Raw genomic sequence first — 25990 nt, 5'->3', positions numbered from 1 at the left:
CTTTTGCATTCTTTCGTAAATGTAGCTGGGCAATTATGTCATTGGCATCGGTGAGCCACTGTCAATATGTGACATAATGAAATCCAATTGAATTTGTGCTTGTTTTTTGCTTTCACTTTGCAATCACGTGAACTGTGTATAGAGAGCGACAGCACTGATTGGTGAGTGATGATAATTTGTGCACCAATTCCTCTGACATCGTCTTATTAATCGTTAGCTTACTACGCAAACATGACAAGTGAAATCTCCGGCAGCAAGCTTAAACATGTGAGAGGTTAATCGTGCAGAGAATCGCTGAGCGTTATGTGAGTGCGTGTGTAAAAGCAGCAGGATATATATTTTAGTTCTGCTGAGCCAAATAAGACAGGTCAGGGTGAAGAAGTGACAGCCAAAGAAAAGCTTACCACAAAACAGAAAAGTTATGAGGAATCAGACTATAAGGAAAAAAGAAAGTGCAGCTTTATGGTTTCATGGACAAAAGAATTTCTGTGGCTGCGATATGACGAGCTAAATAACCAGGGCTGCACATAAGTGGTCCACAGGTGCGCATTCGCTGTCAAAATAAAAAACGCGCACAAGGGTTAGGGTTAGGGTTAAATTTAAAAACTGACGGCATATTGTTCAATTTGTCTTTTGTAAAAATGGATGCAGAAACTTTGATAAAAATATCTGAGGAAAAAAAAAACTGTACTTTTGAGTTAAAATATATATTTATAATTTTAATAAATGACAAATTAAAAAGGCATGAACATTTTTTTGTATCGAAAAAATATCGAACCGAATATATAAAAATTATCGAATATATATATACATACATACATACATACATACATATACACACACACACATATAAAGTCTTCCCACAAAGACAACTGGTTCTCTCAAGCAGAAGATTAATACAAATACCAATTTCAACTCTAGCCTGAAGGACATAACACATTCCCATACAGAGGAGTATGTGAGGATTGGAGCTAAAGGGTTCCAAATGGCACCAATTAAAAAACATCAATAAAAAGATGAGTAATAACAGCAGTGTCTAGAAGACCAGAGTTTAAGCAGCTCAGTGTGCATGGTTAAGTTCCAACCTTGTTCCTAAATAATAAAACAATTTTATAGGTCGTATTACATAAAATCAGAATAAACCTTGAATCTAATGTAATATTGTTGATTTTTGTGTAAGAAGTCAGAAAGTGTCCGTTCTCCTTTTTTCGTGTGCAGTGAATGTCTGGAAAACTGTGTGCTATGCCAGCAAGAAATGTGTGCACAGGATGCTTCCGTGGGTAATTTCAGATAAGGGAGACATAATATGCTACTTAGTTTCCTTTACTCCCAGCTCCTCCCTTTCCTGCATCTGAGGGTGTGGGGGGCTGAAAACTGTTTAAAGGGGCGGACAAAGGAAAGTGTCTGTGCTCAGTCCAAGGTCAAGCTAGCTTGTGTGGGCAGAGGGTGACATGATGGAGTGGTAGCTCTGCTGGGCATGAAGCCAACTCTCCTCCGCTGCTCCCATCATCTGATAAAGCTATCAACCCTGGTCTACTGTGGGCCTCGGCGACCCTCAACCTGTGGGCTCCTCACTGCCTTCTGTTCTGTGGGTTGCATGCTTTGTAAAGCGGGAAAGGAGTTCAAACTCACAGTTATAACTATGTTGAAGAATTTTCATTTTCATGAGGAAATGGCTGACGGCTCTGCCGGGGTTAGCTGGTAAAATTCTAGCAGGGTGTTGCATTCTGATTACTAAATAGTACACACACTAACATCTTATCATACATACGGCTTCATATTGTTTCTATTCCACCAAGCTAAAATATGACAAATAAATGCTGCACGGTTGACAATGGGCACAGAAAGTCTTCTGATGCAGCTGTATTTTCATTTTTCTTTACTTTGAAGATTTGAAAAATAACTGATCTCTCTAGTCACATTTTTTCTTATTGAATAACGTCGGTGAAATCTCAGTGTCTGAATAGAGCTTTTGTGCGTTTCTTACATTTTCTCCCTGTTGAAAACATTTTGCAATTCCAAGGTGTTTTGATATTGAAAGAGACAGACAAACACTTTTTCTGACCAAGAACTTGGAAATCAGGTATACTATTTAAAATACTTTTTTAGAAAGGATCATCAATACAAAACACTTCAAAATAACTTCTATAAAAGACTGTTCTACTGTTCATGGCAAAAGAAATGATCCTGCCCAACATTTGTTCCAACGGTGAGTCAGCAAACTTTTTGCCAAAACCTCCACTTCAAGCATGATTGTTCAATTGCAGCACAGCCCCCACGACTAACTTTGGTAGCTATTTGAAGCGTTGAATTTATCCACATGTTGCAGCAGAAAGTACCAAGAGCAGCATGTTAGGAGGAAGGCAGCAGCTCCAGTGCTTCATCATCACATCCTGCAAAGGATGTGCTCAGAAACAGTATTAAACCGTAGGTCACCCACATTTAAGCAGTGTATTTTTATGCTACAGGCTTTCTTTTCGAGAGTACGGCATGACTGAAACAGAACCATTGTGAAATCTTTTGACAAAACTGATTAGTATGGGCTGTGTAGTCATGCCATACCCAGTATTGTGAACACATGGATAGCAGAGAACCTCCCAGCTTCTCACTGGGACTCCTCTGACCGTAATTTAATTTGAAAACAACAGCTATTATTGCACCTCTTCACTGTCTTTTACTCATATCTCACACCACTTTTGTTTATAAATACAAGATTGCTGTCCACCATATGCATATGATGATGTATTTTCAACCTCTTATTTATCATTTATAATTTTCATTGGCCTTTTCCCTTTTATCATTTAATAGCCACTTCTAAAAAGGCGGAAGGCTAAACATGTATAGATTTAATCAGCAATCATCTTTTCTTTTGTCATTTTCTATCATTTGTCAGCACTCAAATTCAGCAATAAGACTGGTATAGATGGTGGAAGTCAGAACAACTCTAGTACAAAGAGGAGAAAGATAAAGGGACAACAGAAGGAAGTGCAGAGCCTGTGACAACACCCACAAACAGTTAAACACTCTTGTATGCCTGGCTTGGTAGAAATAAAATAAAAATAGTAGTGCATACAAAAATTATTTAGTAATACTTCTATTAGTATTTAAAGTCATGACATGAACCCTTTTCATAAAGCTTAATCTACAAGAGCGTTGAGGTATAAAAACAAATAAAAGCCCTCATCCTGTCAAGCAACGTGCCCACAGTCCCCAAACCCTTCACTCCCACCCAATCTAAACACATGATTGCCTGTCTGGCTAAAATATCATTATACCACACTGACTGACCTGCAACACATTGAATAGTTCCATTCTGTTTGTGTGGCTGCACATAACAAGCGTGCACAAGATTAACAGAGAACACGGGTCACACGGCAACTTCTTTAGCATCTACTCACATCTAAATCTTTACAGGAAAAGACATTCATTGTCTGAAATGTATTTATTGAATTTAGTAGCTCAATATACAAAAGTAGACTGAGAAGGAAGACAGTGGAGCATGGAATGAAGCCAAGTGACCCAGGCTTTACTCATTTGCAGTCTGAGCCATGGGAACAGTCCAGTAATCACTTTTCATTGGATTGCCTGCAACTCTACTTGACTTGGGTTCTGTGTTTTTTCCTTCTCCATTTATGATTGGTCATGGAAGGCTCTGTACCTGGGTGCTGTGGGTCAGATGCAGGCAAGGCCAGTGGACCGAGGAGGAGAGAGGGGAGGAGAGAGGGGGTAGTCATATCGGAAGGCTTCAGAGTAGTTTACTGCTCTGTGCCTCTTCATTGGATGGTGGCGGGCACTGCTGAGTGTTTACCCATGGCCCAGTTATTTGCTAATCTCTCTCCACCTCCCCCAGCTGGCCTTCAGTGCACCCTCCCACTCCTGTGGACTACCCCCTTCCCCTACTAAAAAAACAACAGCGATCTAATCTGGCTCTCTCTCCCTCTCTCAGTGCTGCCAAGGCCCATAGCACCAATGCAAGAGACGGCAGTCTGAGACTTGATTAAAAGTCACCCAGTGCATGGATGTGTTGGCTGTTTTTTCTCCACACATTCAAGATTAGAGACACAGGGTGGAAAAGGAAAGGAGGGAAAAAAAAACAGAGCAGGGCTTTTTGACTAAAGGCTGAAATGTGCTTGGTGCATCATGCACACACCATCATCTCTGCTGGCACGCGATCACGGTCTACTCCAGGATGCGAGATGTGCTCTCTTGCTTTGCTTTTTATGTGGAGCAGAAAGTATGCTGCACATAGAAATTTTAAACAGAGCTGATTCTGACTCAAACAAATATATTCCAACACCTGTACTACTAAAACACACTCATTTCCTTCTAGTGTTTACATTTTCATTTCACATCTCAACACAACACAAATATGCTGAAAATGCAGAGGGGCATTATCTTTGCCCAGGAGCACGGTGTTTTCAGTGTCACAAGAGCTCAAGCTGCTGCACGCCGACAGCCATTAAAACACTAGTGTCTCTAAATTATATTGTTATTTGGGTGCATGCTTGCTGCTGAGGTACGATGGACAGGAATTTAAGGTATTTTCTGACACTCCCAATTTTTCAAGTCCCCTGGCTGAGTTTTAAGATGCTGGAGATGTGGGGTGAGGAGAGTGGGCTTTAATCTGTCCCATCTGTTGCCCCAGGGACTGCCCCCCCCAAAAAACAAAAAAAACAAAAAACCAAACCACCACTCAGTCTGTATCTGTCTGGGTCTGGTACAGTTATGCTAATCCTGTGGCTTGTACTGCCCCTCAAAGCTTAAAGGCCTTCGTTACAGACCACCATGTATTTATACTAAAACCCAACCCCCCACCCTCTTTCTATATTTAAAACTTTCTCAAATATTTCATGAAAACACAGATGAGAACTAGACCGAAGAGGTGTTTATTATCATTTTGCGAGTATAGGATAATCTCAGATTTATGGATATGCTCTCATTTTAGGCTGTGTCTGAATTTAGTCTGTGTTTATAACACATATTTTCTCGTTGAATAAATGAACAAGTACAGGCTTGACGGGCTACATAATAGCTTGACTGGTTGATTTCCCCTACACATCCACCCACTCTACCAGAGGCTGTCTGATATGGTGGATTTTTCACCTGTTCTCTAAGATTTAACACGTGCTGTAATGTTCTGCACAACTAAAATCTCAGCTCAATAAAAAGATCTGAAACAATTAGGTCACAGAAAGAATGGAAGCCAATGACTCTGGTAGTTAATTTATTATGCTGCTACCATGCAAAGAGCGGACAGTCATCGCTAGTTTAAGCTACAATAAGTCATATTTTCTGCCATTTTGAAATATATTTGGTACTGTATTTTAAAGTGGTTTGAACTCAGGGCTGATAAAGAATGTTATATGCATATGTTCTTGGTTTCCTGAGTTGCCCTTTACTGTGATTCGCATCAGTGCTGTACCAGCTAAATGGTATTGTGAAAACTAGTTTAGAAACTACAAAAGTTTTTTTTTTGTTTTTCCCAGCGGCATCAATTATTCCTATCAACACTGTTTTGCAGAGAGGTGGTCTCTGGTTAGCGCTGGGTAGCTAGCAGAGATGTTCCAAATGTAAGTAGCAAAGAAAGTATCACAGTAAAGTAAAACACTAGATTCCTCTCTACTCAAGTTGGAACAGCATAACTGATCCTCCTCTATGATGACAAGCATTCCCAGTGTCCTACTTACAACTAAAATGTTTGAATAACACACTTCTAGAGAATCCTTAGGCTAAGCTAAGGTTGTCATCAAGAGGCCTGCTACCACAGCCAATGCTACAATCTATCTCTACAAATCAAATAATTGGCTATAAATCAAGTGACTAATAGCTTAGGACTAGCTAATGTCCTTTGTTATCCTAGGGGCTAAAGGTAGCAAGATAATACCCAATAACAGTAGTTGGAAAACAATTCAACTAATATATTTAAGACATACTCTTTAGTTGAAAAAAATAAAATAAATAAAGGAAGACGAAAAAAATAATAAAGAAGTGGAAACAACACTCAATCTCACAGTAAATAAAGGTACGTTATGATACCATCGCTGTCATTTGTATTATCTGGGGGGGTTTTCATGTAAGAAGAGGCAGTGCACATGAATGACTACGACCGCTTAAGCCATCATGTGACAGGCTTTGTCTATAGTCCCAGCCAGGTAACTTCATTAACTTTTTACCCCACAAAAATGCTGAATGCTTGTTGGAAATGTAAAGAATGTTTCATACTTTTGAATTTTCGACTTAAAAAAATTAAGGTAATCACATTTTTTCAATTATCCATCAGGTTAATTAATACTGTTAAACTCTGCCATCAATAATACAGCAACCATGCTTTGGAAAGTGTGATATTTCATATAAAAAATTTTTTAAAAAGTCAAGGTGAACAAAATCAAGATTTTATACAGGTTTTAAAACATTACTACCAGCTGAATTCCAATATTAATCCAATATCAGGTGCTTTATCTGATCACCTGGCCTGCTTCATTTCTGCTGCCTTTTTCCCTTACTTTTGTTAAATGCACATCTGGTCTAACTTCCTACCAAATGTTAATTTTAAGGAACATAATAACTGCACTTATTCTGTTGCAGCTATCACTGTAAGTCAATGTGGACATGAGGAATACTGACGTCTGAGGATTTAAAACCTACAAAGAGGAGGATACACATTTGCAGCAAATTCCACATAAGTGGCAGTTAACAGATTGCCTTCTTTTTAAACCTTCTGTTCATGTAAGTACGCACGAACCCAAGCAGAACTGTTAATCCACACACTGAACAACACTTTTTGCACACTCTAGATGTATTGTCTGCACTGGTCAAGGAAAATGCCTCGTACTAATCATAGGCTGTCACTCTGAGTTACCATCTCAAGGTTGCACCTTTTGTTTTCTAAAGCATCCGCTAATTTCTCCTTTTTGCCAAATCGGAAGCATGTTAAACACTGCTCTATTGTATCTCTTGCTGCTTTTACCTCCGCCCAGAACTTAAACCAGTGGTACTGGAAGAGAGATACATTGATTTTTTTCAGCTAATAGAGTACAACGCTGGCTGTATTAGAGATCAAATGACCTCCCACCTCCTGCCCATTCCAGCATCCATTGGTCGGTTTCTATCTGCAGTCAGTATCACATCTTAAAAAATAATGACGAGGACCAACCAAAATATCATGGAATCAAAGTGAGGCCAGTGCTTTTCTCCAGCCTAAGCTTTTAATTTGCACTGTTCCAGTTATGTAAATATTATTTCTGCTTCTACGTGGCTGATATTTTAGCATTTCATGAGTGACTGTCCTCCTGTTTACTATCCTTCTGCTTCTCAGGATGTACAGCATCACATCCTGAGAGCTTAATGCACACTCAGCAGTGTAGGGTGAGGGCCAAAGTGGACACAGCTTGGTAATTTGAGCTTGTGGGCTTTGGGTAATTTTTTCACACTGCTGACACTGAGTAAAGACAGTTAAATCATTCCTAAAGCTTGGTTTGATTATATTAGTGTGCATCATAATAAGCCACTATTTGGATTACTAATTCTCCCAAAAAGCTTTCAACGAACAAAAGATAAGCAGAAACTATTTTTGAGAACATTTAACTGTCCTAAAAATATTTGATAGGTGCAGCCTGTAACTCAGGGAAAGTACTCTCTGTGCCATCTTCGCCACCTCTCTGCCACCAAGACAAATTCCTCAAATTTTATTGAGAGTGATATTTAAATAATTCTGATCCATCCTCTTCTACATGTTTTCCAACCAAACTTGCATTTTAAAAGAATGAGCAAATCAAAGGATCCACAGCAGTTTACACCTGGCTAAAAGAATTCCATGGCCTACAATGTGGGCCAGGACGCACATCTAACAACCACACCACAGTCCAACAGGAGTCTGTAATCTTGAGCCACTAGCTTCACTTTCTGTTGAGCCACTGATGTGGCCAAGCTGACAGATTCAAGAGACCTGCCGTGGCCTTGCAAGGCTAGAGAGGGGCGACCAGGCTAGGGAACAGTAGGTCTGTCAACGCCACAGTATGGGGCCCTCGAGACAATGTCTTTAGGTTTGGGCAAGCGGAGCAAATGAGCAGGCCTTTTATTCTATAGTATATTGGTGCTACTATAATCCTCTTTGGACCCCCAAATCTCCAGCTTACCTGGTAGAAGACTAAGTTTTTGGCTGTGGTGAAAATTTTTTATATTTTTAAATTGTCACACAGGTTTTCAGCATGAATATGCTACAACTTAGGCCTTACTTGGAAAGAATTCTCTGTAAATAAAAGCCCTGTTACAAAGAAAGCCTGTGGTCGCACTGCAGGTATGGTGTGCAAGTTTCTGCCATGTTTGAAACGGTTTCTACATGACATATTGGAGCAGCAGGCATACACCTACACCCACATCCACATACTGACGAGTCACCATGGACAGTCAGCGAAAGGACGACCCAGGCCAAGCTGCAAACAGGTTAAACACATGGCAGCAGAGGGAATTCAGACATGAACAGAGGTAACAGAAAAGTCATGAAAAGGGGACAACGGGAGGAGGAAGAGAAAAAAAAAAGGGAAAAAAAAAAGCAAGACGTTTAGTCAGAGAGATGACTAACACTTCTGCCAGATATACAGCCCTGTGCTGCTTCTCATCTTTATCGTTCCAAGGATGACCTCAAGATCGGTGCACCGGGATGTGTCTGCTTTGCATTCATAAAGCAACAGCATAGAGAGCAAGCAGTTTGTCTTCTTTCTCTCTGACTGCTGTCCTAATTAATTTTGCACAGTCCAACGATTTGGATTTATTGGTCGTTTACACCACACATACACACATAAGCGTCAATTAATTGCCCTTGTGTTGATTACTGAAGTAATATGTCAATCTTCTGACAGTTGGCGCAAGTAAGCCACACTCATGAAGGTAAAGTATTAATTAAATATCAAATGACATGACCACAATTTACATTTTGCTTTTTGTTTCTCTTTTTTTTTTAAAGCACCTCTGTAAATGATTTTAGCCACAACCTGAAAGGCTCTCTCTTCAAGAAATGTTTGTCTATTGAATCATGCTTTTTCTCCACTAGATAGGTACAAACCCGAGTCAATAGGTCTCACAATAAGTTAAAAAAGCAGACTTCAATGTCATGTTATAAAACCACCTTGTCTGTTAAATACACATCTAAATGCAAATAGGGCACCATCCGCAGGCAGCTTTAAAATATGAACACAGTCACACAGTGTATTCCAATTTTGCTAAATGCATTCTTATACTTTCCTATGCAACAGCAGTTTTAAATGTGGGTTTCTGATAATAACCTGTCTATGAATGGATGGAGGAGCCTAGGCAATAACACACACTCACAGAAATAATAATACATTATTAAGAAGCACACACATTCACACCCACGCACTGGGATGGGCAAACCAGGCAACACAAACCCCCCTATTTTCAAACATGGTGCCAGAGCCTGAGCACAATCTTGAACTTCACCAAAAGCACCCATCTTTTAAAATACCTTCCCACACATTCCACCTGCTCCCTCTTCTCTCCTCCTTTCCCTGCATACACTGCTCCACTATCTCTGTGCAGCTCTGCTACTATCTTATCACACTCAAGGTCTCACAGAAGCCTGGCTTCAGCCCAAAGTCTTGAACAGGGGGCACAACTTGGCAGACAATGGCTGCAGTATGTTTGGCAGTGTTTTTCTAAGCACTTTTGTACACCCAATGATTAAAATAAGCAAGGGGTGAATTTGCTGCTGTGTTTAAGAGAAGATATCTATGATGTTTTATTACATTCAATGATATGAGTGATATAGAAGACTCCAGAAAAGACCTAACCAGACAAGATGCGGGGGAAGAAAAAACAAACAGATGAGGCAGACGCACACAAACACAGGGAGCAACAAATGTCTTTCGGATTTTTTTAACCACAGCCAAAACACACACACACACACACACACACACACACACAAATAAATAAATACAATTAACAAAAAACGAAAATCGTTTTATATTCAAACATCTGCACCATGGCGAAGGTATAGAAAGAAGCAGAAACCAACAAGAAAGCATTAAATATTAATGAGGAGCACATTTTCTCTCAAACCAAAAATCTATTTACCAGTAACACACTCACCAGCCACTGAAGTCAGGAAAATCGCCAAGCAAATTCCAAATTCAGCCAGCGACTTTATCGTGATTCGGCCCACAGCCATGACAGTCTTGACTGACTTTGGTCTCGTAGTTAGAGGTCCACCGAGTTTTCTTTTTACTTCTTCTGTAGTTCCCACTTTGTTTTCAGACCCTCTCCCTCACGTCATAACTTGAACTACTCTCACGGACATGGAATAATACATCGAGCAATTGTGCAAAAAAGTAACGCTGTTAGGTTGGGGTCGGTGATTTGTTCACGATCGTTAAGTGCAAATGAAAGTTAAGTTAGTCCCGTTTCCGACCCCAGCACAGCCTGGACAGACGAGCCGAGCGGCTAACTTGTTTGGCGGATCTGCCATCCACAACTAGCCAGCGAGGAACGTCCATATCTGCTAGCTAACATGCTAGCTGCCAGGGGTTACTGTCTGGTACTACAAAACTTAGGCAAAGAGGGTAAATACCACGAAAAATCAGGCACTCAGTTCTTTCGTCTAGATTTCAAACCATTCTCAGCTTTAACCCTTTATAAAAATGTCCAGTCGTGGACACTTACAGCTATAAATTCGGCATTTAAAGATTAGCCACTTAGCCCGGATAGGTCGCAAGCTGACTGCTAACCGACGCTAGCTTAATTCCAAGCCAGTTACTTCTCTGTCCCGTCTCATTTCTCGCGCTTCCTTGCAGAAGAAAACAAAATTCATAAATCAGTGGCGCCTATACTGAGCTTTTCTGGTGTGCGGTACACCGCGACTACTCCTCCGGCGCTGACAGATGGCGGCGGGAGGAGATGGATATCTCTCGTTCTGAACAGGGCGGCTGGGAACGCCTCGTTTGCAGGCTTGTCTGGACCGCTCGTCTCCGGTATCAGGTTGCTGTGGGTTGGTGTTGGGGGTGGAGGACAGAATTCCACCGCGGGAGGGGTGAGCCAGCGCCACTGTGCTGCAGACTATGGATACAACACCCTGAATCATGTGCTGCATTCAGGCTATCGATGGAACTGTCGAAACGTTAATTACTGTAAACACCGGCCTGACGTTAACATCCTATACCTCGAAAAATAGTCGCCAATGTTATACGCCAACGTTATTACACGGTTATAGTACAAAGCGATAGGTATTGATAAAAACAAATAAATAACTGCTGTTTGTTAAAAGATGATAACAATCAAACATGCTCAAATATAACGTAAAAGTAAAGTAAAATTTTACTTATATAGCACCTCTCAAGATAAAAATCACAAAGTGCTTCACAGAAACTAAAACCTAAAAATAAAAATCAACCAAAAGCAAGTTTAAAAAGATGAGTTTTTCGCTGTTTTTTAAAAGCGACCACGGAGTCCACAGATTTCAGGCTCAAAGGGAGAGAGTTCCACAATCCGGGGGCCAGTTACAAAAGCTTTGTCGCCTCTTGTTTTCAGCCTCTTGTGTTGGACAACCAGCAAGCCCTGGTCACATGACCTCAGGGACCTGCTGGGAATGTATGGATGTAAAAGTTCACTTATATATGTTGGTGCTTGTCTATGCAGAGCCCTGAAAGTCAAGGTCAAAACCTTAAAGTGGATTCTGAATTTAACGGGGAGCCAGTGCAGCTGAATCAGCAGGGGTGTGACATGGGAGTACTTGGAGGACTTGGTCAGAAGCTCTGCAGCAGCATTCTGAACAACTTGCAGATGCTCCAAAGAGGCATTACATAAACAAGTAAACAAAGAATTACAATAATCCAGACGAGATGAAACAAATGCATGAATGGCAACTTCCAATTCGGAGCGCGATACAATGGGACTCAGCTTAGCAATGTTTCTCAAGTGATAAAAACAGGAGCGAACCAGAGATTTTACATGGGCATCCAAAGTCAGAGCTGAGTCAATAGTAACACCAAGGTTCCTGATAGACGGTTTGGCAAATGTAGCAAGTTGGACCCAAGTTTTCCATAACACTAGGTACAAAATTTGGAGCACAAACAAGGACTTCAGTCTTCTCCTCATTTAGTTGAAGACAGTTTCCAGCCATCCAACCTCTAATGGCGTCTATGCACTTATGCAAAATCTGTAGCTTGGAAACATCATGGGGCTTAAAGGAGATATATAACTGAATATCATCTGCATAGCAGTGATACAAAATCTCAATAAGTGTTGAAGAGGAAGTAAATACAGCAAGAACAATAAAGGCCCCAAAACTGAACCTTGCGGCACACCATAGGCAAGAAAAGTAGAAGAGGAACTGTACTTACAGGTAGCCACAGAAAAGGATCGTTCATGCAAATAGGATTCAAACCAGTCCAAAGCAGCCCCTGATATACCCACCCAGTGTCTCAACCTATCTAGCAGAATATGATGTTCCACAGTATCAAAGGTAGAAGTCAGGTCCAACATCAACAGAACGGAGCATTCTCCTGCATCACATCTCATCAAAATGTCGTTGGAGACTCTAAGAAGTGTAGTTTAAGTAGAGTGAGCTCTACGAAAGCCAGATTGGAATTTATCCAGAATGCTGTATTCATCTAGAACAGCTATAAGCTGCTTAGCCACAACCTTTTCTAAAATCTTAGCAATGAACGGTAATTTTGAAATTGGTCTGTAGCTACTAAGAAGAGAAGCTTAGTTTTTTTTTAACAGTGGGTGAATAACAGCATTCTTACAATAAACAGGGACCTGACCAGAAACCAGTGAGGTATTGATAATTGTGAGCACACAGGGACCAATAGACTGAAAGACATTTTTAAACAAAGATCCAGGTAAAATATCAAGAGAGCAGGACGACGCTTTCATCGAATTAACTAACTTGACCAGCTCTGGTAAGGACACAGGTAAAATCTTTCTAAAATTACAGGCCTAGCTTGAGTTGGAGCAGACAAGAGAGACACAGAAGGAGAGATATTGTTCCTCACGTTACTGACTTTTTCAACGAAGAAAGAAAGAAATTTTTCACAATCTTCATTTGATATAATTGGGACAGCAGGTGGAGCAGGAGCAACAATATCACTAATGGTGTTGAATAGTACCTTGGAGTTACCTGCTCTTAGACACTAAGTCTGAGAAATAGGCAGCCCTCGCATCTCGAACTGAAGTGTTAAAAGAGACTAAAAGGTCCTTTAAATGAAGGAGCTTGACATGCAAACGCGTTGTCCTCCATAAACGCTCAACCTTACGGCAGCAACGCTTCAAGGAGCGAATGCTGTCATTTATCCAGGGAGACGAATTTGAAACCTGAGCTAGTCTAGTTTTGACAGGACAAACCACGTCTAAAATAGAAAGACAATGATTATTAAAAAGATTTGTTACAAAATGAACATCGTTATAAGGAGATAAAACTAAATTAAAGGCATCGGAAAATTTAACAGCAGTGGAGGAATTTAAGATGCGAGAGCTAACCACATGTCGAGAGAGAGACAGATGAAAAGACAGGTTAAAAAGAATACAACGATGGTCCGAAATAAAAATGTCCTCAGTACAAATAAAATCAATGTTTAAACCTAAAGTAAAAACAAGGTCCAGTGTGTGTCCTTTGGTGTGTGTGGGACACATCCTGAGTAAAATGAAAATAATCCATGACGCTAAGGAAACCTCTGGCAAAGAGGTCAGAGTATATATTAAAATCCCCGACTATGCTTCAAAGTCGAGGATAAAAAGTCACTGAACTCCTTTAAAACATACTGTTTAGGCCACACACTACAGCGCAGTAAAACGGATCTTTATTTCCAATTCTAACCAGCTGTAGTTCAAAGGATGACAAATGTCCGACAAACACCGCAGCGACACCTCCTCCTCGACCCGACGTCCGAGACTGGCTGATGAAGGAGTACCCACTCGGGGAAAGTTCGATGAAGGATGAAAAGTCACCATCGCGCTGCCAGGTTTCAATTAGAAATAAGAAGTCCAGTTTCTTGGAAAGAATAAAATCGTTCAGCAAGAACGTTTTATTAGTCATTGATCGAGCGTTAATATATAATGTACTATTCCTGCATTTACCTACTTATACTTAGAATTTTCCAATTGTCATTTAAGGCATCGTTTGTTATTCAATCATTAGTGTTACTTTACTGCCTCTGTGTAGTGAATAAAACATTATAAGTGTTAAAGTACACTGTAATTATTCCAGCAGGTGGCAACGTTAGCCCGTGCCTATGACTAACCGGTGTGTGGTTTTCCCTCATCTAATCTCAAAAATCAAGTTTTCCTATATATATTTTCCTATATAGTCCTTTTATGAATATATAAAACAAATAACCCTAATTGCAATGGAAAACACTGAAGCTTTTAATATTGGAAAGAGACAGAAAACACTTAAACCTCACATCATCTATACCACGGAAAAACATTAGAACGTTTCCCGTTTCAAGGGTAGTTAATATGGGCCACAGCTCAACTCAAGGGCTCTGATTTCCGAGGCTCCCTTTTCACAGCGGGTAGCTCGTCGTGTTTAATTTTGTAGTTTTACAAATTTCCTTCCTGACTCAAGTCCACAGGCCATATGTATTTCCCACTGGAATCGAACCACCTGATAGCAGCTTTCACTATCGTATGAGGAAACAATTACACTATGGAGTCACAGAACTTGGCCAGATAGGCACATGATGGCTGAAAAAGCTCTGTCCTAATGACTAAAGGAGGCGTGTCTGTTTGCGAAAGGGACCTCGGCTGCCGGAGACGCCGCAGGATTTTGGATGTTGCTCTCTGGTCGCTGTTGACTGGGGACGCAGTCGCCAGGTATCCTGGGCTACACTGTCCGCTAGCGTTAAGTTTACGAAAAGCATGACGACAGAATAAAACTGCACGATTCTGCGCTTAGGCAAGTCGGACATCCCGGAGCGCAGAGTATCTACGTTTTGCAGCGACAGCTTGTAAACAACCTCGCACACCGTGTGCTCGTCGCGGGACCTGTCTGTCTGATGAAAGGTGGGCTATACTATGGCTGCTGCGCCACTGGAGGCGAGGAAGTTTACCCGGGGTCTCAACAAACCGGGAACCGCCGCAGAGCTGAGGCAGAGCGTCTCCGAGGCTGTCAGGACGTCAGTGTTGATGGTAAGAGAAAGGCTCTTACCAAGGCAAGTGAATGAACATATTTGACCCACTGTGTATCATGCAGTGTACCTTTGGAGTAGTTTGCTTCGTTCTTGCTACAGAGGAGAATTTGTTTGGTGCAAAGTTCAGTGCCTTGCTCAAAGGCAGTACTTCTAAAGAATGGCGTGTTTTACTGTATCAAAAACATTATGTTCAAACTGCCAATTTCTGGTGCATATACTTTACACTCGCCACGACCTACTGTTTTCCCGAAGAGGTTGCCAGGTAACTGAAATATACACCAGCTCTAACGTAATGAAGGCTAAACACACCCATCCACACACATTCTGTCATCTGACCCGCACAGTTTCATCTTTTAACTAGACAATGACCAAACGGCCACACAAAGGTAACAAAATATGCCTGTCTTATTTCAAATTCAAATTCAAATTCAAATTGTTATTTGTCACGTACACAGTCATACACAGTACGATATGTAGTGAAATGCTTGGACAACTGCTCGTGACCTAAAGAAAACCAAAAAGGAAAAGGCTATGAATAAGATAGGAAATAAATATGAAAAATTAAAAAGGGTAAATTTAACTAGGAAGGAATAAAATATAAATTAAGGTTAAAAATGAAATAACTGTACAACACAAATTAGAATGAAGGGTAAATTTAATTGGGAAAGAATAAGATAAAATATATAAATTAAAGTTGAAAATAAAATAACTGTACAACAAAATACACAATATAGAACTATATAAGAATGTATGAAGAAATATAAATAAATATATACACAATAACAGCAGTTGTACAAGTATTAACTGGAAATGAAGAATGTAGTGTCCAGTGTTGTGCAATCCACATTATGTCTTGTGCAGTGCAAATATGCTTAAAGTGATTTAAGTGATGAAGTGAAAACAATGTCCAGAATGTCCAGTGTGTGTGTGTAAGAACTGTATGTGTGGGTCAGTACTGTGTGGTGGTGTGATTGAGAGACTGTATCGCCTGCGGGAAGAAGCTCCTCCTCAGTCTCTCTGTGTTGGTCTTCAGGGAGCGGAATCGCTTTCCTGACCTCAACAGAGAGAACAGTCTGTTGTTGGGATGGCTGAGGTCCTTCACGATCTTCCTGGCCTTGGTCCAGCACCGCCTGCTGTAGATTGAGTGCAGGTCAGGGAGCTCGGAGCGGATGGTGCGCTCAGCTGACCGCACAACCCTCTGTAGAGCTCGTCTGTCCTGCATGGTGCTGTTCCCGAACCAGGTTAAGATGTTTCCCGCCAGGATGCTCTCTATGGTGCACGAGTAAAAGTTCCTGAGCACCTTGGAGGGCAGTTGGAAGTCTCTCAAGCGTCTGAGGTGGTAGAGACGCTGACGGGCCTTTTTCACCACGGTGTTGATGTGACAGGACCATGACAGGTCCTGCGTGATGTGAATTCCGAGGTATTTGAAGCTGTCCACTCTCTCCACTCTCATATTTACAGTATGAAGGAAGATTATTCTGCACTTGTGTGCTCTGTGGCACATGTAATAGTAAAACAAACAAATAAAAAATGTATCATTCCTGACCAGCTCATCAGGATAGTTAAAAATACTGCAGTGGGGTTTTCACATGCAACTATGTCTATGTAAAGAGTGGAAACAAGGAGAAATAAAACAGCTCTGTTTAAGAGTAATGTGATCCACCGGTGCCTGTAAAGCTCACAAATTGTTGCATGACTGTCATGTCATAAATTCTTGTCATCGTCAGATTCAGAAAACAGTGCATCCAATCAAGGACTGTCCAACACATAACCCCTTAAGCCATATAATCTTTTGTTTTTAAAGCACGGATTAGATTAATATTTAAGTCATATTTATTTTTGTCATATTTTAAATGTTAAGCTTCAAAGATATTGGTAGGCTGAGTTTACTACCTTTACCTCCCCCTTGCTTTAATTTATTATATTAAGCTAACTGACTTATCATTTAGACTTCTGTCAAGCCCTTATATCTTGTTTTCTGTTTCTCTCTTTGCAAATTGAAATATTAAATAAAAGTTAAGATGAATAACTACATACATGTATATATCTAAATTTAGTAATATCCTTCTACGATTTTTCACAGGTAAAAATAGGATTAGTGAAAATAGTTAGCAGAAGCCTAAAAGATATCTTTTCAGTTGTTAATTTAAGTTAAAAACTCTGGTCCAGCAAAAATGAGGTTGGCTGGTGTTGGACTGTGGTTGCTTGGTGGTTTAATCAACAAGGATACAGGATTGAGAAAAACACAGGAAGTGTTTGGTAGATGGGCATGGGCTGCTGTACATACAGCTCTTCAACTTACATAAAACAATCCATTATGTAGTGTTAGTCTTCATTTCTGTTATGTCACAGTAGACTATTAATTCTGTCTTAGGCCAGTGTGTGGAGTGGCATAATGGATACTGAATCAAATCTCTGGGTTGTGTTTAATAATGGATGAGATGATGGCTATTTTTAAACTTGCCCTCTTTCTCTTCCGTAATGTGGTGTCACATTAAGCACCCGCGGGGTCATCAATTATGAATACCCGCAGATGCAATAAATCGTCTAAATTCAAGAGTGAGGCCAGTTCTTGGAACAAGTGCTCGTACACACGCTGTAGTGTACGAGCCAACCATTGCAGGCGTGGTTGGCTCTCAGCTATACCTTAGTAAACAAAGTGGAGGCCAAGCAGTAGAGCTAAGGACAGCCTATGGCATTTTAATAATGACTTCCAACTGTGGGAAATGTTTACTTAGACATTTTATACATCATTCTGCCATTTCCCTGCCTTGCCTTTACCCACTTCTTCATACTCATGCCCAGTTAAATTCTGTCTTTTTCTTTTAATATTTTAGGTTCTTTGTTAATGAGCCTGAATAACCTCGTGGCCCCTGTAAATGTGTGAAAGTGAGAGACACTAACCATATAATGTGCATCCTGATACCTTAATATCACCTCCCATTTTCGGTGGAACCGTGGAACCACTTAAGAGTCAATTCCACTCCAGAGGATTTGGTCTGATTAGAGCATTAAAAAACTGGCAGAGATAAGCTGCAGATTTGCAGATGCTTTAGCACTGCTGACCTATATCTGTGACATGATACAGGGGCTGTGATGGTGCCGGCCGTTTGGTTGTCTGCTGGTTTTTGTGGTCCTGAGTTGCTATGACTGATCGCTGAGCCTAAGCCTTTTCAAACCATGTGGTTTCCATGCTTTCTTTATTTAGGCTGCCTCATGCTCTGTGTCATTACCACCCTTACAGTGAAGTAAACACCGTGGTCAGTCTGGTGTAGAGGAGACTGCAGGAGAAACATTATTTCTTTTTTATTCGTTGTAAGAAAACAACAAAAGTCAACATCACTGTAATCTGAAATTCCAACATCATGACATGATTTTGACATTTTGCCAACCAAACCAAACCAGACAGGCCACTGATCCTTTTAATGCCCTCAGGCTCACAAATGAAGAAGCTGCTTCTTGTTTGAACGCCACGTCATGTTTTTTGGATTGTCTCTGCATGTTTTTGCCGTGTTTTTATTTCTGCTGCATAGCCTGCAGCTGTAATTTAAGTGAGTGTATAGGAGAGGCTTCAACTTGTTGCAAAATGTTTTGTGTGTTTTGACGTTGCTGTTTTGTTCATTGGAGGTTTTTTTGCCTCAGATTTTGCAGGAAGCATTTATTGCATTTTCAACTGAAGAGTCTTTTGCAGAGCTCAACAAATCTTAATTATTCTGTGAACAAATGAAACAAGACTAAGATAATCCCAAATTAAGATTTCTTCTTTGTTTAGCCAGATTTTCCTGCCATCGTGATTGGCAAAGCCATAAAACACATTGTAGAGCTAAACATGATAATTAGTCATGTATAGTTTTATCTTTTATATGTAAAATTGTAAATAGTTACACTTTATAAGTATGATATTTCATGTAATTTTATGTATTTGTTGTCTGAACTGGATCGTTATAAATTGTTTGATGTTGTTGTTAAATTTCTTATTTATTGTTTTTGTCTGACCTGCCAGGTCAAGCGTGACACGTAGACTTTTGGCTAACTCTGGCATACTGACACTGATGTTCATTAACATGCACTGTCTATAAATACTTTCAAATAACCATCATGAAAAAAAAACCCAGTGGCTATTTCAATCAGCTGTGTAGTCACTTGTGTCTGCAAAAAATGGGCAGTGACCAGAAAATATTTTATCTGACCCAGATGACACAATTGCATATCCAGTTCTGTGGAGCATGTGCAAAAATAGGTTTTTCGGTGTGGACAACATTCATGGCCTCTTTGGTTGCTTGAGGATCCTGACATGTGAAAGTTGGACAAAAAGCGATACAATTAGAAAACTTGAAGCCTACTTAGATTGAAACAAAAAACAGCAACAGTGTGCTAATTTTAAAGCTACTAAAAGTCTATCCGAACATGTTTGTTTTTTTTTGTTTTTTTTTTTTTAATAAAAACGTTCTTCTGCAGGGTTCATGTGGACCCTTCAGACCCTTTCACTCTGTCAATACCTGCAGGCACTCAATACCCAAATCACAGTGGAGTGCATTCATTACTTTTAGCCTAAATTTAGGTCCATGATGAAACTTATGGCCTCTGTGCCTGAGATGAAGAGAGGAAGCACAGTAACACTCAAAGAACAATGGGAACATGATCTGAGCCCTTCACATTTCAATGAGACTGTCCTTGGACCCATAGCTGGACTGGTCATTGGGCATACTGGGAATCTGTCCGGTGGGCCGATGGTAATTTTTCGTTTTTATGCGCTGATTTTTTTTGTTGTTCTGTTTTTTCCCCGTAACAGTGTAAACAATGAAAGGTGGTGGATTGGCCAGATTCTGGCAGATGTGTAAAAATAACTCAATTGTTTGGTGGTGGCTATGGCGGAGCTTCCACAGATTCAGTAAAATTAGAAAGTGGTGGAGGCCAGCAGGTGGATGAGGGACAGGGGAGGCAGCTGCTGCTACCTCAATCACGAAACTGATCAATGATCAGCTGATTGGCTTTTCTGTCACAAGTCCCGTCTGTCTTGTTTGTTTATCGCCCACTTTGCACCAGAAAGAGGAAACCAGTGGCAGCAGCACGTTTAAGCTTGATCAGCTGTTGTTAGAATTGATTTAATATTACTTTCTAGTATCAGCTGATGTTTGCTGGAGCCACAGCTGTAAAAGCTGCTGGTCTTGATATCGGTTTGGATATCTGGGAAACATGAAGATGAAACCAGGAGATGTCCTTACTGAATCATCAGAGCTGAACAGGTGATGGAGAAACAGGTTTACCTTTTAGGTGACATGAATTAGTTGAAGGGAAGTTATGAACTGTTTGAGAGACAAATAACACCAGTATCCTTTTTTACTTAGCTGACATCTGGTAACTGTGTAGGGGCGGCTCTAGCAAAGTTTTGCCAGGACGGCAGGTAGGGCATTAACAGGGAAAGGGGGCACAAAGAAATACTTTTCTTTCTTATTCTCATTTAAAACGTCTAGCAAATATCAGTTTTTAGTTATTTTGTTAGTTAGTTTTTTTGTTAGAAAAAATATTTTGCCCTGCCATGATGTTAATTGATGTGGTAAATAAATAGTTCATGAAAACATCACTAAATCTGTCATTTATTATTTTTAATATTCAGTAATGGTCATGTTTTACCTCTAGTCTTCTCTGTCTTAATGTCAGGTTTCCACCATGTGTTGTAGATAGTTTAGGAGGTTAACTCGACCAAGCAGTCTTTGGGTTTTGGCTAAGTACTGTTTAGAATACCAGAATAGGGAGTGTAGCTTTAAGTTTTAGAGTGATACATATATACCAACAAGACAGTGTACATCACTGTCACAACGACGTTTGTTTTCATTCAAAGGCTTTATGGTCCATCCATCCATCCATCCATCCATCCATCCATCTTCATCCGCTTTATCCGAGGCTGGGTCGCGGGGGCAGCAGCCTAAGCAAAGAGCTTTATGGTTTTTCCTATAATACCTGGTGGGCCGGTCTGTAGTCAAAATGCCTAGGCTGATTTTTTTGTCCCAGTCCAGCCCTGCTTGGACCCCTATAGGGTCCCTCTCCCCATAACCTCAACTAACTTAAAAGTACCTGTGTTTTATTGTTTGTATTCATTTAACAAGAGCCATATCATGGATGGATAATCATATAATATCCTTATTATTTTGTACCATATTTACCATATTATCTTCCTGATTTTGCCTGTCAGCCTATAGTCTTACCCCATTAAAATGGAAAAATTCCATTCCTCTTTTCATCCTAGATGGTTAAGAGATGCTGTGTGTAATTGAACTGATTAAATCAAATCAAACCACATTAGTGAAACCATTCGTTTGCTTGCTCACACTGGGCAGTGTTACAGTGTTTGGGCAAAGCTTTTAGTGACCATATATCTGGAGCTTTTTTGTTGCTTTGTTTTGTTTCATAGAAAGCTTTTTCAGAATATATTCAGGTTAGAAGTGTCTCCTGGCTTTTTCCAGCAAGTTATCGGGGTTGTTGCACTGTTAGTATCAGCCTCTGGGAGGCAGCATTGGTCCATGTCTCCTGGCATTACAGGCTTCAAGTTACTTTAGAATAAAGACTTATTCAAGGATGTGCACATGAGAAAAGCATAATGTTTGCTTTGCTGACTGAGGGCGATTTTCCTATTTTTGTTTTGCAGTCTGCTTTACAACACATAGAAAAAGATCAAAAAGTATTTGTATTTATTGAAAGGGAAACTCAAATGAATATATACATGCAGGTTATTGTCCTTACTTCTAAAGGGAGCTTTCAAAAGTGAAAACAGAATGCCTGTTGCAAGTGATTTGAGAATTTAGTAGCAAAAATATCCTGCAGAATAGAGAATTAATGTCAACTGTGGAGCTCTGCTGTGCAGGTCTAAAGACCATTTTATCGTTTTTCAGTTCATTATTTTGTTTAGTTTTTGCTCTATAGCTTTATAGAATTTCATGCTCATAGATGTTATTTTCCACCACAGCTGACAGTTTTCAATTCAGTCTGAATGTATTTATATAGCAGGATTGTAAAGCAGTGGAACAACAATCCCCTCACTGTGCTTGAAGTAGAAATGAAACAGTAAATGTATAAAGGCTGATTACACCATTGAGGCCGGCTCTCAAAAACTGACATAACTAACATAAACTAATGGAAATCTTACTAGTAAGACAACCAATAACTACAATAACTGCTGTTACAGCAGTTATTTATTTAGGGAAAAAAGGGACACTAAAACTAAAAATCAGTTTAAGGGGGTCACATTTGTGCTGCCTCTGGCTGTAACAGTGGGTTGAACCAGCTTTCACCTGACTCAAACAGACTCTTCTCCACATAGCCCTTATTTTTAAAGTGCTTTACAAACACAAACATTATGGCTAACAGGTGGATTTTCTTGTGTCAGTGCAGTTAGCTAAACAACGTACAACCACTTACTGCTTCAGAAAGTAGACAGTATAGCCTTGATTTTAACATAAAAGTTATTGTTGCAGCACAAAAGTGGTCCCCTTAAACAGATTTTTTTTAGTTTACTCTCTTTATATTCCCCTGAGTTATTGGTTCTGTTGCTAGTTTAAGTCTATTGACAGTGACCAACCAATCGGTGACGTAAGGTTCCATACTGACAGAAGATGGTGCTAAACACGTTTTTAAAACTTTAAGTACTTATTTCTTAAATCCAGCTTCACAGACAGAGTTACTTCTATGTCAGTTTTTGAGATGAGGCCTCAATGGTATAAATTAGCCTTTACCTTTACTTGAAGGTAGATCATTACCAGGACAACGCTGGCTTGTGAGATCCTAAGATTTCCAAGGTGTACAGTAGACCTAGAAACTCCTTTTGTAGGAATAAAGTTGAGGTTCCAGTAACTGACATTACTATATGAGATTCTCTGAAAAGTCTTAACTGTATGTGTGTATTTTTACAATCCTCATGCATACACTAGTTTAATAGAAAAAAAATGATTGCAGTACACGTGAACTTATTTAAATAACTTCATTCAGTATCTTACTAGATACTGGGCAGAATTCAAACTTGTGACTCCCGCTTCAAAGGTGTGTACTCTTACTACTACACTATCCAGCTGCCATAAATAATTTGTGTCAGAAGTGGGATTCGAACCCATGTCTCCACAGGAGACTGTGACATCCTGACAATTATGTATATCTCCTATCAGAATCAGATGCGTTACCCAGGTGTTACCCATTGTGCTACATCATCCACTTAAAAGTAGGTGAGTATGTCAATCACTGATCAAATATTTATACCAGCAACCACAGAGAAGATGAAGAATATACATTTAAATTGCTGTAAATAAACACACCTGTATATTTTATAGCTTTTTCTATGACGCAGTAGGACAGCGACCAGTAAATAACAGTAAAAGTAATACCAGGCTTGTGTTAGTGACCATGTGACTGCCACACAAGATCAAGGGAAGTTAAGTCATTCCTTTTAAGACTAAATGACATCAAAGATTACTGCATCTGCTGTAATTCCAGTGTCAGTGGGGAAAAGAATATCAAGCGAGAGGGGGATAGAGGAAGAGTAAAACGTTGTTTGCAGGAGGTGATTTATGTGTGGGTGAGTCTGTGTTTGCATTTTTGTTAGTAGTAGTCTGCTTGTACTGTTGACAAAGCATGCAGAGTCAGATAAATGACTAAGCTGCATGACTGTAGGTTGGGGGTGGGGGGCTGCTGAGACAGCGAGAAGGAGTGGGTGGGGCGGGGTAGTGACAAGAATGAGTGAGATACGAGGTTGACAAAAGGGGGACAGAGAAAGGGGAGAGAGAGGGAGAAGGAAAGAGCAACTGAGCATCCTCATCCCCCAGCAGAAGGAAGAGGAGGCTGTTAGTCAACGCCCTGCTCTGACTGAAAGAGCAGCTCAGCAGCCTCATGCCGTTCATCCCCACTGAGCAGCAAACAGAAGGATGCCACTCAGCAGCCTGACCCTTAGGCTGAGATTTGCTGGATTTGCTTTTCAAAATGGTGAATGTGTTTCAAATGGAATGATTGGGAATCCTTGTAAGCTACAGGGGATCATCTGATACCTGTCAGTTCATCTGCAACAGGACTTTGTGGGAAAGAGGTCAAGTTTGAGAGACAAAGTTGGGGCTGCTGTATCTGTGTGTCGCAAAAATTCAGCTTTTCCTGCATGGTGCCTGTGAGCATCTGGGAGCACCATGGGATGCACCACCAGCGTGGTTCTCTTGGAGGTGCTGCGTTCCATCCTTGAGAGAAATTGTGGCTACATCAAGGGGGAGGTGGAGCTGGTGGTTCTGGAGGAGCAAGTGGAAACATCAAGTCTAAGGGGATCTCAACTGTGGATTCCCACCAGCACACTGGTAACTACCACTAAATATTAGTCTTGTGTTTAGGTATATTTTCCAAGAAGTCAGTAACACAGTCAGCATATTAACCATCATCAAATAAAAAGCAAATTGATCATTAACTGCACTTAATACTTATTTATCAGTAACTAATAACAACACAATAATTAATGTTTACTAACTGGTTAATAACTGGCCAGTAAATAATCTGTCCAGTGTAGTTGGGTGAAAAATGTTTGATCTGCTGAATTTTAAGTTTGCTCACTTACAAAGGAATAAGCAGTCTATTTTTTATGATAGTTTCATTTTATTGGACAGGAACAGAATATCAACCAAAACCCTGAAAAAAAACCTCACATTACCAAAGAGCTCTCAAAGGATGTCAGGGACAAAATTATAGACAAGCACAAGGCTGGAATTCTGGAATTTGGCTACAAGACCATCAGAAAAAAAGTGTGATGAAAAGAACACAGCTGTTGGTGCAATTATTTGAAAATGGGAATGGAATCAAAATAGCCATCATTTGATGATCATGAGAAAGGTGGTGCATTAGCCCAAAACTATAACATTACTAAGTACCGGTACTAAGGATTAAGGACGACATCACTGCATTGAGAGGCCAGTGGATGCGGCCATTTACTGTGAAATCTTGGGCGAGAACTTCCGTTCCTCAACTAGGACACTGAAGATGGGTCATTGATGTGTCGTCCAGCATGATAATGACCCAAAACATACCACCAATGCAGTCTTTCTATAACAGAAGTCAAATATTCTCCAGAAAGTTCTTCCCGTATGTGTTGCAGAGGTTCCCATAAATGTGTGGCACTTGTAGGTTGCTTTGCTTTTACTCTTCTGTCCAGTTCATTCCAAACCATCTCGATGGGGTTTAAGTCTGGAGACTGTTTTTAAGCTTACCATCTTGTTCTTTTTTCCTGAGGTAATTCTGGCATAGCTCAGACTTATGTTTTGGGTTATTGTTTTGCTGTAGGATGAACCCCTGACCAACTAAGCGCATACCAGAGGGACCACCATTGCGTGGTGCTGCAGAATGCTGTGGTAGCCAGCAAAGATGGGCAGTAACGCGTTACTGTAATCTGATTACTTTTTTCAAGTAACGAGTAAAGTAAGGGTTTACTATTGCAAAAACGGTAATTACATTACCGTTACTTTCCCGTAGGAACGCTGCGTTACTAAAACCGTGATTTTTTGCGAGAATGTCTCACGACAGTGACGTAAGCGAGTGCGCCATTAGTGACAACAGCTGTCTGCAGATCAACAATGGATCACATATCGATTGTGGGAGAGAGTATGAGCGTGCAGCGTTTAAAGCGTGGAAGTACTGACCTTACTTTGAGTTTGATTCCATAAAAAGTGACAAAAACATTAGCGTCCATTGTGCGTGGGAAGAAAACTTCTTTTTACAGCGAAAAAAACCCCTAAACTTCCAAGCAAGCACCGGGTGCGCCATGACGTAATGGGAAACTCACAGAGAAAGTCGCGGATTCTTCAACTGACCGCGGCACACCTGCACCAGGGTAA

The 25990-nt window shown here is 40.3% G+C and overlaps 2 protein-coding genes across 3 annotated transcripts in view; one reads left to right on the top strand and one right to left on the bottom strand.

The window, feature by feature from the left end:
• Positions 1 to 11033, bottom strand: part of LOC102206122 (bone morphogenetic protein receptor type-2) — a 36914-nt gene extending 25881 nt beyond the window's left edge. The window contains exon 1 of the mRNA XM_005744270.1: positions 10105 to 11033. Coding sequence (XP_005744327.1) covers positions 10105 to 10183 — 79 coding nt within the window. The 5' untranslated portion in view covers positions 10184 to 11033. The remainder of the gene's footprint in view (positions 1 to 10104) is intronic.
• Positions 11034 to 14762: 3729 nt separating this feature from the next.
• The window catches only part of LOC102205088 (dedicator of cytokinesis protein 9-like), a 57225-nt gene continuing 45997 nt past the window's right edge, over positions 14763 to 25990 (top strand). For both annotated transcript variants that reach the window (XM_013913636.1, XM_013913629.1), the window contains exon 1: positions 14763 to 15141. In XM_013913636.1, coding sequence (XP_013769090.1) covers positions 15028 to 15141 — 114 coding nt within the window. In that variant the 5' untranslated portion in view covers positions 14763 to 15027. The remainder of the gene's footprint in view (positions 15142 to 25990) is intronic.

Source organism: Pundamilia nyererei, unplaced genomic scaffold (assembly GCF_000239375.1).
Source record: "Pundamilia nyererei isolate P.nyererei 1_Seehausen unplaced genomic scaffold, PunNye1.0 scaffold00141, whole genome shotgun sequence".
Classification (NCBI taxonomy): Eukaryota; Metazoa; Chordata; class Actinopteri; order Cichliformes; family Cichlidae; genus Pundamilia; species Pundamilia nyererei.
This window is presented reverse-complemented; position numbering and strand designations above follow the sequence as displayed.